At 40.7% G+C, this 17,335-nt stretch overlaps 1 protein-coding gene across 1 annotated transcript in view; it reads right to left on the reverse strand.

Moving 5' to 3' along the window:
- Positions 1-1,985: 1,985 nt before the first annotated feature.
- Positions 1,986-17,335, reverse strand: part of ATP6V0A2 (ATPase H+ transporting V0 subunit a2) — a 21,042-nt gene continuing 5,692 nt past the window's right edge. Inside the window, exons 6-20 of the mRNA XM_014518103.2 lie at positions 16,896-17,022; positions 16,227-16,309; positions 15,429-15,522; positions 14,577-14,789; positions 13,276-13,426; positions 12,661-12,800; positions 11,548-11,705; positions 10,036-10,126; positions 9,601-9,719; positions 7,977-8,187; positions 7,324-7,443; positions 6,351-6,470; positions 5,360-5,477; positions 3,965-4,136; positions 1,986-3,557 (exon numbers count right to left, since the gene is read on the reverse strand). Of these exons, the coding sequence (XP_014373589.2) occupies positions 3,455-3,557; positions 3,965-4,136; positions 5,360-5,477; positions 6,351-6,470; positions 7,324-7,443; positions 7,977-8,187; positions 9,601-9,719; positions 10,036-10,126; positions 11,548-11,705; positions 12,661-12,800; positions 13,276-13,426; positions 14,577-14,789; positions 15,429-15,522; positions 16,227-16,309; positions 16,896-17,022 (2,020 nt within the window). The 3' untranslated portion in view covers positions 1,986-3,454. The remainder of the gene's footprint in view (positions 3,558-3,964; positions 4,137-5,359; positions 5,478-6,350; positions 6,471-7,323; positions 7,444-7,976; positions 8,188-9,600; positions 9,720-10,035; positions 10,127-11,547; positions 11,706-12,660; positions 12,801-13,275; positions 13,427-14,576; positions 14,790-15,428; positions 15,523-16,226; positions 16,310-16,895; positions 17,023-17,335) is intronic.

A 17,335-nucleotide genomic window follows, 5' to 3' on the forward strand; every position in this document is an offset into this window, starting at 1 on the left:
CCGGCGCGCGCCCAACGGTCCCTCAGGCGGCCCAACGGTCGCCAGCGCGCGCCAACCGTCGGTCTTCACACCCTGAAAAGTTAAAACACCACCTCAGAGAGGGGAAGGTGCCAACCCAGGTGGCACCTTCCCCTCTCACCCCAGCACAGCTTGTTAAATCTAAGAGATTTAGATGTGGGAGCCTGGACAACCTTGGGGGGGCTGTGGGCATGGCCCCCATGCCAGGCCCGAGACCGCACACAAGGATCCGTGGCGTGCAGCAGTGCTGGACTTGGGCTTCAGCTATGGTCTAGGGCTTTGCGCTATGAGGGACCTCGGAATAAGGGGGTGGGAAATGGCCTTTTTCGTTCTGATATGACAAAAATAGCTTTAGGGTTAAGCTAGTTTAGGGCCTCACACGGCGAGGGGCCTCTGCAACAGGGAAGAAACTGGACGTTTTCATTCTATGACAGAAATAGATATATATTTAGGGCGGCCATCGTAGAAGACAGTCCGGTTACCTTTTGTCCTCTATTGACACGAAACCCACTGCCTTTATGTCCTCTCTTGAAGAGAAAAATAGAGGTCGTAAAAGCGTCAGGTTTCGTGTCAAAAGAAGGCAGAGGAGCAGAAAACCGGCATGTCCTCTACGATGCCCCCCCAACGTCTATTGGGCTCCACCATTATTATTCCTATTGAGTTCATGAATTTGTGCTGAAATAATTCCTCTTAAAATGTCATGAAAGTCCGTATTTTGTGGATGATTTTGATCATATGGACACAGCTTAGGGCCGGAGCACGTCCCGCTCGGGCACTGGTGGAGAAGCGTCCTCTCCTGCAGCCAGGGGTCCAAGCACCGGCTCACCCCTCGCTTCCAAATAACCACCCAAAATGCCGCAGCATTGAAACATGCGAGGCAAGCAAATGTCCGAGGTACAAGAGCCCAGACAGCTGAAGGAACAAGACACTACTACACAATAATAGCCATCCACTTTTCCTGTGGCACGTGGTGGCAGAGCGCAGTGTGGAAAGGGAGAGCGAACAGGATTTTTTCCTCCGTTCCTCTCTCGCTGGCAGCCGGCAGCGTTTCGGGTCTAGGAGGTTTTGATTCAGAGGCCGTGCCCCTCGTACCCGTGCTCAGTAGCACCCCCTCTCAGAACGTGTCCAGGCCCTGTTGGAGCCCGGTGAGGCCGTCAGCTTCCACCGCACCTGGTGGCAGCAAGTCCCACGCAGTAGTGACATGCTGGGTGACAAACAACATCTGTGTGTTTCATTTTACGCTGGCTGCTGACTCATTTCGCTTTCTGACCCCTAGTTCTCATCTGGTGAGAGTCAATCATACATCCCTATTGACTTTCTCTCCATTTACCATTTTGTAAATCCTTATAACGCCCCCCTTCAAGCATCTCTCTTCTGAACTGAATAGGACCAGCCTCTAGTCTCTCCTCTTAGGGACGGCCCTCCGTATTCTGAGTTCTTTGCAACAGAAGGGCTGCTCCGTTACGTCTCTGTGGTCAAAAACCAAGCAAAAACTAAAACCTGGCATTTTCTGAGGGGTGCCTGGAGTCTAAACAAGGTTGAGAACCACTGATTGTCCGATCTGAATGCATGAAGTGGATGTTACTTGCAGTTCTCCCTTGTACTCGGGAGAGGTCACTGCTCCCACAGAAAGTGGTTTTGCAGCAGCTGCTTCCAAAGATCAGAAAACAGCTACTGGCAGTTTTGGAAAAGGTAACAAGAGGGTTGAAAGGATGGGGTGGGGAAGGCAATAAGGGACAGTGGGGGACAGGATAGCTCAAGAAGAAACCCAGCTCTTCTACCGTCGTGGTTGTGATGCACAGGAGGGGGCAAAGCAGATGGTTTGGAAAACTGGCTGCCAAGGCAAAGGATCAAACCCAGTGGCTCCAATCCTCTGTCCTATGCACCTGAGCGTAGAGGTCCAGCCGGTGTTGTAACTAACAGAAAAATAAAAGTGATGTAGACATTTAGTCAAAAAAATGCTCTATTTTTATTTGAAAGATGGGTGTCAAGTGAAGCTTTTCTCCTATGACAACTGAAAATTACTTCTTTACGGCTGGACAAATCTAATCTAAGTGACAATGTGATGTAGGAAACCCACTAACCAATACCTTTTTTATGCTAGTGTGAAATTCATTTAAAATGTGTAAATGAACAACAGAAATTGAAGTTATCTAGGACAAAATTTTGGTAAGATAAGAGCTAATGGTAAATTAAATACAACCAAACAGAACATTGCAGAATACTGGTCCTAAATATAGCAGTTAGATTTTATTTGGAATTAATATGAAAACAGGAATGTAGGATTTATCTTAAGTTGATCTTATGGCACAGAAGTCAAACCTGTATTGGTAACACATCCAGTTTTCATGTTGCTATAAAAATATACCAAAGGTTCCCTCGCTCCACCCCTTCCCTTCCCCACCCCCCTCCACTTACTATATAAACAACTTTGGTTCAACAACTTCAGATAAACCAGTCAAGTTAAATCCATAAATACCTTTAACGCCAAATGCAAACATAAAATAAATTAAATCCTTATTCTGCATTCCTTAAGCATGGGAATTGTGCATGCAATAGGACTACAGAATCAGAGCCTAACAAAGCAATTTCTAATACACATACAATGTCAGTCTGTTTTAAATACATCACACAAAAGCCCTGATCCTGCAAGATGGTCTGCACGGTCCCTATGAAGCCAGTGGGGTTCCACACAGATCACCTGGCAGAACTGGGCTGTGACTAAACTCCTCAAGGAAGGGGGATAAAAAGCGTAGCTGGGGGTCTTCTTTCCCTGCCCTTCATTTTACTCTTATCAAATAAAATGAGAGTTTGGGTAACTGGAAAAAGTAGAGCAATAATTATGGGCAGAATTCAGAGCATGAAGTAAAAAAGTTTTGAAGCAATTTTTAAAAAATAGACAAAAGCAAAAAAGGCATTTCATACTGGTATAAACACTTTATACTGATTTATACTGCTTTTAGCAATCCTGGAATGAATACTGAAATCATACGTTGCCTAACCTGAATAGCTTCCACATTTCATCAGTTGGTTTTTTAGTCCAGGAAAGTGATTACATGAGCCATGCAGAATATTTTATGTGATAAGAAGATTAAGACCTTTAAGATCATTTAAATTAGCTATTAAAGAAAACAAAACAGTCTCTTCTGACCAAACGATTCCTAAATTATTTCAGAATGAACAACAAAGGGGTTATTTTTAGAATAACCTTAAAATTAAGTTACATTAGTTTCTCATTTAAAAATGTACACATTATGCCTATATACAAGAAGGCTCCAGATCCGCAACGTATTTGTATGGAGGTATATAACTGAATTGTTTGGCTGCGTTAAGGCAATCAGTGAACACATTTTTCTACAACAATCTCTACAGTCAGTGAGATCCAATTACATGATTTGCAGACAACTCTGAATATTTCTGTTTTCAAGCAACCAAACTATGCAACATCATCTTTATTAAAATATAAAGAAATATATTTAAAGGAGAAAGGAGTAAACTTGTATCCTCCACCAGTGTAGAACTTGTTCTGAAATTCCACCCTGTAATAAGACAAAAAAGTACGTGCATGTTAATAACTGGCTCACGGAGGACAGGGCAAGATGCTCAAAACACAAGTCAGTGGGTGCATCTACATGAGATGCTTACTGCAGTTGCCTAATTTCCTGGCTTATATTTTGTGTCAAACTCAACTTTGAAAATAATCAATTGTGGAGTGGGTGCAAATATTACAGGCTAATGATTAAACTGTACCTATAAAGCTGATTCCAGTGAACCTTTTACTTCATGTAATGAAAAGCTTCTATCACCATTAACTGTTTAAGTTGTCTCTTTAAATGAAAAACAAAAAAACCCATAAGCAACCTCCATTTTGACCCAATAAGATTCCTTGATCAACCCAACATGCAGGAAAAGTCACAATTTTTTACCATGAAAAATTAATACTTACCAGTGAAGTCGCACAGCATGAAGAAAAGCAGAAAGGCCTTCCATGATCAAAAGGATGAATATTGTTAACACAGCAAAAAAGGCTAAAATTGGAACTAGCAGTAAGATGCCGTATGCTGCATCCACACGAAGGCCCACTCTCATTACCATTTCCCACAGTACTTCTGACAACTCTGCAAAACAAAGGATTTTTTAAAATTAACTGGAAATATTTATACCTTTAAGCAACGAGTCTACTTGAACCAGTCTGCCTTCAAGTTGCAGTGATATTAAAGACCCTGGTGAATAAGAGAAATGCAGCTAAAATTATCTTTCTGAAGAAATCTAGTGCATGTAACAAGATGTTCAAGGAACTAAACAGCATAAAATAGCTAATACTTTTTCAATAGGGCAGTAGCTTGCATTCACCAGAACGGTACTTCACATTCACCAGACTCTTTACCATCTAACTAAGGAGAATAATCTGGAACTACATCTCCTGTCTTGTTTCCTTAAACAATGGACTATTGTACTATTCTAAACAGTCTCAAAATAAAATCTGTTTTATTAAAATCACAGCTCCCCAACCAAAGGTTCACATTTCAAGTGACCCTTATGAGAGTGACCAATATACACCATATTCAGATTTGAGTTCTGAAGTTAAACACTGGTCACAGTCTACTGCACAGCAGCTTTAATTTCACACTGCAAAGCTGGCACAATTTTCAGATATCGTTTGAGAAGAAGCACTCTTAGCAACCCTATCATGGTCAATCAACCTTGAATTAGCTTACATACACACAACATATCACTAACTTATTCACTGTAGTTTATACTTGTAAGTTTGCTGCAAGAAAAACATTCCTGGAATCAGACCAAGAATATTACAGACAAATTTTGATTGAAGCTTTTCAGGATACTTGATCAACATGTCCCAACCCACAGCAAAAGGGAAGGGGCTGTGTGTTTGGAAGTAACATAAGAGGTACCCATGTTTTAATTTAGAATGGCACGAGAACAAAAAACAGCTTCACTGCGATTCAGGAAAGCACTGCTATTCCGAGCAGCACTTACGCACCAGAAGTAATCTGAATCATATTCAAGATAGAAGAACATGCTTGCAGGCTCTTCCAAATCCAGACTCGCCACGTGGAAGACCTAAAGCAGTTCTGTGTATGAGGATGGATGATGGTACTAAGTCATGTGATATTTGAAGAGTTCCTAAATCCTTAGAATCAGGAGTGATCAAATGAACTTTACAGTGGATTCAGTGTTTCAGTTTGCCAGTTTTCCATTTGGGAGAAAACTTCTTTTTAAAGACACAAACAAGTGCACAGTAAGGCCTAGAAAGGCCAAAAAGTAACAAAAGAAAAATCCTATCCACCATTAAAAGTTACATTAGAGAACAGACACTCACGTGCATGAGCAAGACTTAGTGCCCAGAGCCTCAGGTATGAAGCGGTGTTGGAGATGCATCCTAGGCAGTATTCAATGGTATGAATAGTTTGATTCATGAAAATATCTGCAAAATTAAACTACATACACATATCTATGTAAATACATTTGTATACGGCTCAGTTCAAACCATACAGCATAAAAATATAAGTTATTTGCAAATTAATTATAGGTTCAGACTATGTTAAAGCAATGTAAGAGGTCAAATAAGTTTGTTTTATAACTAACAACTGTCTAAAATAAACTTTTACATCCTTACTGCAGTAATAAAATAAAAAGGTACTGTCTTCTGATTGGGTCTCATGTTATCACGAAGTTTTCTGAAAAGGTAAACAGGCCGGCCAAGCAATATAATTGTGTGTTAATATATACATGTAAATTGAATTCCTATCACAAAGGTGGTCTGTCTCTGTCAGAACACAAGTAAAGTGACCTGACCTCCAATTCCAGCTCTGTGCAACTCTGGACAAGGTCAAAGCCTGTGGCACGGTTTCCCATCTTCAAAGTGGGAATAATAATCATCGCCCACCTTTTAAAAGCACTTTGACGTTCTCAGGTGAAATGTTGTAAGACCAAGGCATCACCATTTCCATTAAATGCTGCTATCTGTAGTTATATTGGCTAATTAATAACAAAGAACTGAAAGGGCATTTGCTTCCTGTAAATCTCAAATATTTCTTATGAAACTATGATGCAAGGTGTGCAGCGTCTTAAGTGATCAAACTTCCCTAATTCCTAGATGTATCATCCTCATCTTGGGGTTAATTCTGAGGTAAGTATCATACTCATTTTGCAAATGGGTAAATTGAGGGACCAAGCTGAAAAGTCTTATTCAGTTCCTAGTGAACTGGATATGGCCCCAAGTAAGAATCTGCAGACTCTCTCCATGAATGTTTTCAACCAGTAACTTGCTTTTAGGCCTCTCCAATACAGTCACGAGTTGAACATATTACCTCTTCTCCATCCCCTTCTTGGTGGCCACCGTCTGCAGGACTGTTTCCCTCCTCTACATCGTGAGATCTCAAGAGAGAGAGCTCCTCTTCACTTTCTTTGCGAACCAATTTGTAGCCATTCTGCACAAAATGCAAATGAATCAGCGTTTGCTTACTCCTGCTGTTGCTTCCAAATAACCACCCAAAATGTTGTAGCGTTGAAACATGCAATGCAATTTCTGAGGTACAAAAGACCAGACAGCTGAAGGAACAAGGCACGATTATACAATAACACTCATCCATTTTTCTAATTTGCATGGTGAAAACAAGTTGGGAGAACACTTTATGGAAATCAGAGCTTAATGTTTCTAGATTCTCTCTCAATCTAAAAGGCAGTGCTTTCAGCATGTTAAGATCTTTAAATGAGTTATCAAATATAACTGAAAAATATGATGAGCATAAATTAATCTGCAAAAATATCTGATCAGTGACCTTCTGTTGTGACTTCATGTTTTAAATCTTTATGGCACATACAATGGAAGTTATATTCACTCATCTATGACAAAGAAAGTATTACAGAAACAGCTCAGTGAAGAAACTATCACTAACTTCCAATCTACAGCATCAGGCCGACAAATGTTAGCTTGCCATCACAAAGGAGTGACATGGGCAAACGTGGAATGACAAAGCGTTATTGCAAGTTGTAAGCCTGACCAAAAAACACCACGATGACTGTAAACACTGGGAAAAGCCATGCGTGAATGGGAAAGGCTGTCTAAATCATTATGTTCAAGTGCTAGAAGAATATTACAAACAGCAAGCCAAGGAAAAGGTACATGATAGTGGCTTCTTAAAATGTGCCTAGTAAATTTTCTTTAAATAGCTGAGTTGGTCTGAACAATTCATAATCAAACATCCTCTACACACAAATATCACTGTCAACAGAGAAAAGCAAAGGTACATCGTGCTTAAAAGCGTTTTTTTCAATACATACCCTGTACATTCCAATGCCTCGTCCTCCATTGTGCATCCAATACAAATAAAGTGGTTTTCCAAGAAGCATTACAGGAACAGAAAGCAAAGCAATGACAAATAAAAAATGCTGTAAAATAGCCTGGTAATGGAATTAGAGGGAAAAAAAACAAAGAAAAATATTTAAATGAGAAACCACCACCAAAATCAAAGTACTTGCTTACTTAGTAAACTGGAAGCACCTACGCACTTCCCGTAATACAATTCAGCATATGAAAAGCTCCACTGACTTCAGCAGCATTTTACTGCTTGTTTAAGTATGTGTTTAAATACTTTGATGCATTGAGGAGACTCAGCATCTGCACAACTGGATATCAGAATACAGCTTTGCTAATATCCAGCTTAATAAAACTGTACAGGACAATAGGATAAATAAGAGCTAATCTGGGCTCTGCAGCTCTCATTCCAATCAAGATCAAAGGTAACCTGAACGCAGACCATGAAAATTTTGCTCTGGAAATAGCCTCTTTTTTAAAAAAGAAAACAAAACACCTTCTGATACAATCTTCTTACCCTCCAAACCCTGAATTCAACCATTATCGTATACTGAAGTTCAGTTAATCCTCTTCATTTAATCATATCTATTAAAGAACACAGGATAAGAGCATTGTTCACCTGTCCCGTATAAAGGGGGGGCGTCTCACTACTGCGAAACAGGAACATGTTAATAAATTCAATCAGGATGCTAGGAGCAGTTGTGGCAGTTTCTGCTGAGTAAGCTAACCATTTGAAGACGATCATAAAGACAAGGTAACCAAAGATGCACAGCATGAACAGAAGCTCAGGAAGAAAAACCAAATAAATATTGTACTTCTTCCTGAAATGTCTAAAATAATAAAGAAAACACACGATTAGTAAAGAACAGCCATCACAGAAGGATCAAAAACAAATTTAGGGCCTAATTCTGGGAAAGGCTGAGTACACTGCAACCCTCTCCTGACCTCAGAGGAAGCTGGGAGTGCTCAGCAGAGGTGTGCGAAGCGGGGCCCTATTCTATTCAGCCCGAATCGGGGATAGTAATTTGATTCATTGATTCAAATCATTATTCCCGATTTGATACGGCCGAATCCGAATCTAAAGATTCAGACATAGACACAGCTTTAAATCTTTTTTTCTACAAAGCTTGAGGTACCAGCACGGCTTGTGAACGCTGCGATGCTAGGGCACATGGAGTGTCCTACAGGAGCACGTGAGCGGGGCCCCTCCACGTGCTTGACAGCAAACCCAGGAGTGGACCGGAAGTACTTCTGGTCCACTTCCGGGTCCACCAGGAAGAACAGGGGGGGCCCTCTGCATGCTCCCCAGCAGACCTGGAAGTGGACCAGACGTGCTTCTGGGTCTGCTGCCGAGCACACTGGGGACCCTGCCCACGCTCCTGTGGGACACTCCATGGGCCCCAGCATCGCAGGTTCATGAGCCCCTGCTACCTAGAAGTATGTAGAAAGAACATTTAAAGCTGTGTCTACATCCAAATCTCCAAATCTTTCCGAATCGCTCTGAATCGATTCAAAGGGTTCCGATTCGATTCGGAGAGATTAAAGAGTCCTCCGATTCGATTCGGTTTTGGAGATTCGAACACCAAATTGGGCCGAATCTCTGCTGAATTGAATCAGGGACCGAAGCTTCGCACAGCCCTAGTGCTCAGTACTTCAAGGAAAACATGCAATGTGATCAAAAATAGGAATTATTTTAGAAATTAAGGTTTACTATGACTTTCAATGGGATTAGAGCCTGAACAGAAGATTCAGTCCCTTTAAATGCAAAACTACTTGGAAAACAAGGGCTTAAACCTGTATCAACTCATACATATAATTAACATTAAGGATATAAATAACCCCCGTCTTTATTTAACCACATGCATATTTGCAGGACTGTGACCTGAATGACTAAGACGGCAAATAATGTCAAAGAACTGAATACAAGAAAGAACAGCTCCAAAGAAGCTTCAAAAAATTGAAGCTCCTGATGCCATCTGCTTTAGTGATGTACAGGAACAAAATCTTGCTTCTCACTGGCTGCAAGTTTTTCTGCAGAACACCTACCCATTTATATTATTTTCAACAGGAGGCAGGGTATTAGACACAGACTGACTTTCATAAAGCAAGTTTTACAATGAATTTACTTTGGCTTTGATCAGTTCTGAAAAACTTTCCAAAACTGTATCAGCTCAGGTAATCGCTGAGCCGAAAGCATCACCACAATTTCATTGCCCAATTAATTTCTAACTTTCCATACTTACAAGTGGTTGAAGACCCCCAAAACAACTCCAAATGTCATATGAGTCACTCCAAAAATCACAGACATTTTCATTTTGAAAGAATTTAAAAAACTGAGACGGTTGCTTGCCAGGTTCCAGATCTGAAGGAGAATCAAAGAGGAAACAGATGCCTGTATAAGGACTAATACAGTGCATAATGCTGTATCTTTTCCCCTTATAAAACCTGGATTCTACTTCCAACTTGGATCCCAGGTGAGTTTGAAGAAACTAGTTAAACTTTTCCCTGACTTGCTAAGGAACCACACCCCTTCAGAAGACGAAGTGTCGAAGTGTGGATTTACTCAGAGCACCCTTATGTTGGCCCTTATATTAAGCGGATGTTGCAATGTTAACATATGGGTTATTAAGCATTATTTATCATAGGTGGGTTAGTTACAAAAAAAGAGAAGCACTAACCGGATCAATACCAAAGGGATAAATTCCACTGTACACACCAGTAACATTTGGATCCAAAGTTAAGTACTGATTAGACTTCAAATCAGCAAGACTGCAGCAAAAGAAATGGGCAATTATACCTGTAATTTCTCGCTTAGAAAGAAGAAAAAGTACAACTTCAGACTACCTAGTTAGAAGTGCAACGGGATTTCTAAGCATGGCAATAGTCAACAGTATTTAACTGGCAGATGCAATCACCTTTTTCCAGGTTAATTCCAGGCTAATGGCAGTTGCCAGAATGGCAGCTCTGGACAGTGAATGCCCATTCACCCTCAGAATCACCAGAGTTCCCCACAACTTGTTTTTCAAGGTTGAGACCACTATAGTCAAGAAACAAGTCTGAAAACCAAGAGCTGCAGATTTCAGACTCCATTTTTTCATATCCCATTTTCTTTTGTTTTTAACCCTGGAAGATATCGGTGTTTTTTTATTACTGTAGGGTGTACTGTGGGGTGAGTACAGGTAACAGTGGTGTAGGTTGTAGCCGTGTTGGTCTAAGGACATAGGCAGACAAGATCTGATATCTTTTATTAGACCAACCCAAATAGTTGGAGAATAGTTATTAAGCAAGCTTTCAGGTTCAAAAACCCTTTGTCAGGCACCTCCAGAAATGTAATATATCTCATCCAATGTACCAAATGCCCTGATGGAAAATACATAGGAGACCAAACAACAACTGCACACCAGAATGAACGCACACCTGAAATCTATCAAAGACAGAAATACCCAATTACCGGTAGGGGCACATTTCTCACAAGAAAACCACTCTCTCTCCAATCTCTCAGTCCCGTTCCTCAAAGGAAACTTACAAAACACTTCCCAGAGAAGAGCCTATGAACTCCACTTCATCAACCTCCTGGATACTAAAAATCATGGACTAAATATAGACATTAGATTTATGACACATTATAACCTGCCTGACATTTGACTCGCCAGGTATCTCTCCACTTTCATCCCCCTTCACTCTCTTCCCCCCACCCCCGCCATTGATTCCTCAATCTACATTTTCACTGATTACCTGTCATGCATACCAGCCCAGCCGCTGGCTTCTTTACTTTTCATTCCATCCAGGAAGAGCGCATACCAACTGCTGAAACTTCCTTAGCCTGACGAAGGGTTTTTGAACCCAAAAGCTTGCTTAATAACTATTCTCCAACTATTTGGGTTGGTCTAATAAAAGATATCAGATTCACCCAAGGAACCTTGTCTGCCTACTAACAGTAGCACCTGCCTAAAACCACATGAAGAAAGTACCTAAGAATTACTGAAGTAACCTTAAACACCAGCCTCAAAAACTGAATCTGTGTACATTTCTGATTCAGCAACTGCCAGCTGAGGAAGTTCCTTTACAAGGGACTAGAGCCTCCCAATGACATCCGCCACATAAAATTTTATCCAGAGCCATATAAATACATTAAACCAGTGTCGGCAGTATATTTTTTATGGCATAATAAAAAGAAGGGTACTACTCACCGCCAAACCTTCTGATCAAACATTGCTGAAACACTCCAGCCCGAACCAAATATATTTAACGACTTTGAAAAGCAATCATTATAGACCAGGCCGGTGTATATAGAAAATAGACCCATCAACAAAATAACATATCGTCCTTCAAAAAAGGTTTTCATGATCTGAAAGTATTAAAACAGCACCATGAGCTACAGCACATGGACTTTCTACACATTTCCAAGGAAAGGGCATGCTTTCTAATTATGTATGACCACATAAGAAGGATACTAGATGTGAAGAAAGCTATGGCAAAACCAGGAAAAAACAGATACTGTTTGACCTGAAGACTATGCTTAGCAAATCCGTCCCTCTCTCTAACCATCTGTCCCTCCCTACATCATGGTGGCGTGCCACCACCGCCTCCTGTCTGGAACGCTCTTGAAGCACTCTGACTGGTTGTTTCAGTAACCAATCAGAGTGCTCCAAGACTGCTATGAACAGACAGACAGACGGACAGACAAAGCCCTTTATTATATTAGAACAGATTTGCCATTATCATTGCCTAAAATTTTTACAACAAATGTATTCTCAAAGACACTCTTAAACTCACGTTATCTATTTTAGATTTCTATGCAAATTCATAGCATACAAACAAGCTCTCTAATTTGGAGTCACTAAACTACCAAAGACTCTATAAAGGCTACATTTCTGTGCATGATCATTTTTCAAAGTACCGTTTGTGGTTGGGCATGTCGTAATGGGTAGTGTGGGTCATATCAAGTCCATTGCATACTTTGGCCTTGATGTGCTTCTGCATTCTCAGACACGTTCTTATAGTATTTTAGAAGGAGGAAAAGAGGAACTTAAAGCTCAGGGTTTCAAATCAGCAGAAGCGATGTAAGCAGTTCTCCATCCTTTCCTAACCTGCTGCAAGTAAAACTAAACCCCAGCAATTTACCCATTTAAGTCAAGGTTAAATTATTACAATTTAGCTTCACTTGCTACAGGTTAGGAATGGACAGGCCAAAAAAATTCTGGTTCAGATACGTGAGGTGTTAAGTGACATCTATTTATAGTTTTAGTTTTCAGAAAAGTAATGATTAGTCTATTGAAATCACATAAGTACTGATCTTTTACCTCATCTTGTGATCGCTGCAGTCTAGGGTGGTTTTCATACACAATCATCAAGAGTGCAAAGATGAACATTAGAAAGCCATGTCCCAAGTCTCCAAACATAACAGCAAATAAGAAGGGGAAGGTGATAATGGTATAGAGAGCTGAAAAAAGCAACAAATTCCAGGTTTAGAGTAAAGATATTTACTGCGTCATTACAATTACCTGAATTTTGTCTAAAGGCAATTCTATTAATCTTAGACAGGTAAATTACCTTCTCTAAAGCAGTAAAACAGTATTATTGAATTCTACTTGTTTTAATCAAGTCTGTTCAGTTTCATAATTTGAGAGATGCTGTTTCTATCCACTATCTCAGCGGGGGCTCACCCATTTCCCAGGCATACTAGAAAGTAAACCCCATATCTTTCCCAAGTGCCATTCCAATTATTTGTCATCTAGATAAATATCCAATAATTAAAAGTGGCCATTAAACAATGGCAAGGTATTTGTCATCATCTTTCCCCATACTAGTGCTCAAAATTCAGCAAGCTGCCAAGCAAAAGCACACCTAATAAGTCATGGTGAAATTAATAAGCAATGAATGCAATCAAGGCGCACTCAATTATCAAGAGGACAAACCTGGATTAACTTCCCCATAGTTCCCAACTCCATAGGCATCAACAATATTTTGGAACCCTGAGGTGAATTTGTTGGTACGTATCAAAGTTGGAGGTGTCTGTTTGGTTGGTATCGTGTTCACAAATGAAGGGACTGTAGCTCCACTCTTCCTCTAGTTATAAAATGGAAGGGAATAAACAATAAATTGTATGAAAGGCTCTTTGACATGGATTTTACTATCTAAGAAGATTTTATTTTCATTTTGATAACTGCACCACTGACCCTCCAGATATTTACTAGTCACATTTGTTCTCTTAAACCTTAGCTGCCATCTGAATACTTTTTTGTCTTGCAAAATTCTTCACGTGCACCAAGTCTGATCTTTTCCACTCTGTTCCCACTAAAAAATGCATTTTAGAGTACATCAAGGTTGCATAATGCTTTTACAATCTATCAAGGTTGCATAATTTTAAAGTGGCGATTCTCAAACAGGGTGCCACAAGATCATTTAAAGGGTGCCGTGGAGGTGTGAGAAGATAAAGCGGGTATGAAGGGGTAAGCAGGTAAGTGCAGGATTAGGCTTGTCCCTGCCTGGACGCTCCCTCGCCCCCACTGAAACGGGGTGCTGCTCAATTCGCAAAAGTCATAGAGGGGTACCTTGAGTCTAATGAGGGGTGCCATGAGCCTAAAACATAGAGAACCACTGTATTATTCAACAACAGATACTTTAAAGCAGTAAGAGCCAATCTTTTTGGGCAGGCACACCACGAACTAGCCCTGCACGCTCCTGGAGTGCCATTCCAATCTGCTGCTCTGCTTTCAGCTCCTGGCCCTGTGCTTGAGCCTGAAGTGCTAGTTTGCTTTCTACTCTCTGCCCTATCTGCCGTGTGCCACACGTGCAGGCCGCCTGTACCAAAGGTTGGCCATCCCTGCTTTAATCCAAGGATTTGCTATCAAAAATTCTCTTTTTAATTTAACACAACTCCAAACACTCTCATGAAGGCAATTTTTCCATTTTCAAAATAAGACAGCAGCCGTGCCTTCTGGCTGATTTCAGACAGCTGTCTGAACTGAGGACACACTGGGCCCAATCCGGCAGGCCACATTCAAGAAAAGCTCCCAGTGACATAAATAGGGGATTTTGTTCTAGTACCAACCACCAGATACAGCCCCTATCAACCCTGAGTCCTACCAGGAATTTTCTGCATCCAGATCATTTCCCTATCGTACAGCCTTGTTTCTTTTCTTCCCAATGCTGGTTCAAAAGATTCTGTCTTAAACTTCTGCATGTGCATAGCAAGCATGGAAATTAAGTGACTTACTGATCCTTCCTCAAGTGCTTCCCGCAAGTTTTGCAGATCAGACACTGGGCACCAAACCTCCGCGATTAAACATTTATTTGTGACATCAAAGCTGCACAGGTTTAGCACATGATAAATAGCTTTCATCTTCTTCACTTGGATAACCCAAGTATAGATGGATTCAGATGCCTTATATAAGACTTGCCGTAAGTAGTCCTCAGTTTTAAGTAGCACCTTTGACAAAGGAAGAAAAAAACCTGCAATTGAAAATTTGAATAAAGTCTAACTATAGAAGGAGCATTCTCTACCCATGCCCTCTACTCTTGGGATCCTGAGGAAGCTCTGCATGCTGGGACTTGTCCTCTTCACAGTTTGCTCTTTTACAGAAGAAACAGCCAGTTGCAAGCCACAATAAAACTGCTACTAAACATGCTAGTTAAGCATCACTATATGGCTACTCAGAAACAACAGTCTTCAATCTCTACCAAGCAAAACTGAAGTCAGATGTACATAGCTGAGCATCTGTGCTCAGGTCAGACCATAATGGAGTCAGCTGCACTCCAGGCAGACATAATGGCCTGACTGCATGGATCAGACTATATTACCTGGCAATACATCATTCCCTTCTCCTACTATTACTTTACATGTGTTACCATACAACAGCAGACCTTGTGGAAATATTTTGTTGGTCTGAAAGCATGTATCTATATCACTAACTATGTATCTAAAAATTCTGGAAACTCAAAGCAAAGGTTTGAATACCTAAAATGATAAGTGACCAGAACAGCTAGTTGGATATACATTATATGTTATTATATTAAACAATTCTTTACACTGCGATATTTGGAATGAAAGTAGTGAACTTTTACTCACAGTATGAAGATCCTGAATACGAACATTTAGCTCTTCAATAACTGTTCTGCGCTCCTCAGTGGTATTGGGATAGGGATAGACATGACAATGATAGCTAGAGAAAACAAATGATAGAGGATTGTATTAAATATTTAAGTACTAAATAGGGCGGCACCAATAAAGATTTTCGGAGCTGATACCGATAGCTGATTTTTAAGGAGGCATACCGGCCGATACTAACCCAATTTTCAATACCAGCCTGGCAGCTTGAAGAGCAGTGTCCAGTTGCTAAGCCTGGCCCCCGCGGTGAGGGAGGAGTGGGGCTGGGGCAGGGCAGCCATGGCACAGAGCCGCGGCGCACTGCTTCTCTGGCATTCACCAGCTTATCCAGTGGCTCCTGCCACTCATCCAGGAAGGCATGGGGGGAAGGGGGACATGTGCCCCCAGATCTGCGCAGGGCAGGGCGGGCTGGGGCCAAGGCTGAGTCAAGCTCTTCCTTACAGGGCAGGGCAGGGCCAAGCTGTGGTCAGGCCAGGGTGGGTAGCAGCACTGGGAGGGGCTATGGCAAAATCTTGGGTGGCTGCAGCCTACCCTGTAACCCCCTCCAGAGCCACCACCGGCCACCCCAAGCACAGCCCCGCCCCGCCCCACCAGGAAGCTAAAATTACAAATGGAAAAACAACTAATGCAGAAATAACTAAAACTGTATCTTCAAAACCGTTGTATGAAAACAGCATCCCCATGTAATGAAAAAACCCCACCATGGGCAAAACACTTTATTCAATTTTAAGCAAAAATTAAATAAGGCTTATTTCTCACCAATCACATATCTTCTTTACCTTCTGGCCGATTTGTTCACCCCAACAGGATATTAAAAACACAAACCATTTTGTGGGTTCACCCTAAAACCAAAAATAAATGGACACTGTTTATTAAAATTATACATTTTCCTCTGAGTGGAATTATAATGTCAAAGAATTGTTTTAAAACTATAAGAAAACAATGTTAACAACAAGAAAACCACGCCATTTTAAAGTAGCCCAAGAAAGAAAACTGAAAGTGTGATAATCTATTTTGTTTCATTATACTTAAGGCAGACAGGAAGACATTTGGGGTGAGGCGAGAAAAGAACTGTGGCGTTATTTTCGAAAGCTGTAAATAGTGTTACAGATTTAGATCCATAGCAATATTTTCAATAAGAAATCCAGAGGATGGAAGTATGAGGCCGTCATACAAATTTCTTATCTGTCACACTGAACTTAATAATTAATCATTAATCCTGAAGTTTAACAGGACTATGATCACCAACTCTCAGTTTGTAACACTGGACTATAAAAGAATTGAACTTTCCCTCCATGGATATTGCGATGTCATTAACCTTTCATTTTTACACACAGATGAATGAATAATGGCTCTTCCCCTAAGAAACATCTTGCCTAACTGTGTAAAGTGTGAACGGATAATAAAATGGTAGCAGTGTTTACTCACTGTATCTGGATCTTCCAGACACTCGTCCAGTTCTGCATAACTAAGAATAGTATATCCTTTGCAAACTCTCCATAGCATTTTTTCAAATGCATCAATTTTGGCTCGATGAACTAAACCAGATATAAATCTACATAAAAGGCAGGTGTTAAGAATAAACCAAAACCCACAGATTTTTTTTAAAAACCATACATGAATTACAAGAATTTAGTAGCTGCATTTCTGCAGAACAAAAATATCATGCTACACAGTTATTGCCCATGTTTCTTTTACTTACATCCAACAGCAGATGAAATTAAAAGAGTACTTCGTGCTTAAGGAAGAAAGATATGGCTATTGCTCTGAGCATGCAACCAGGTCTGACACTAACTCTTCCCACGGCCATAAGCAAATGATTCAGTTTCTCTATACCCGACTCTATCCCCATGTGTAAAATGCAGCAT

Source organism: Alligator sinensis, unplaced genomic scaffold (assembly GCF_000455745.1).
Source record: "Alligator sinensis unplaced genomic scaffold, ASM45574v1 scaffold628_2, whole genome shotgun sequence".
Taxonomy (NCBI): domain Eukaryota; kingdom Metazoa; phylum Chordata; order Crocodylia; family Alligatoridae; genus Alligator; species Alligator sinensis.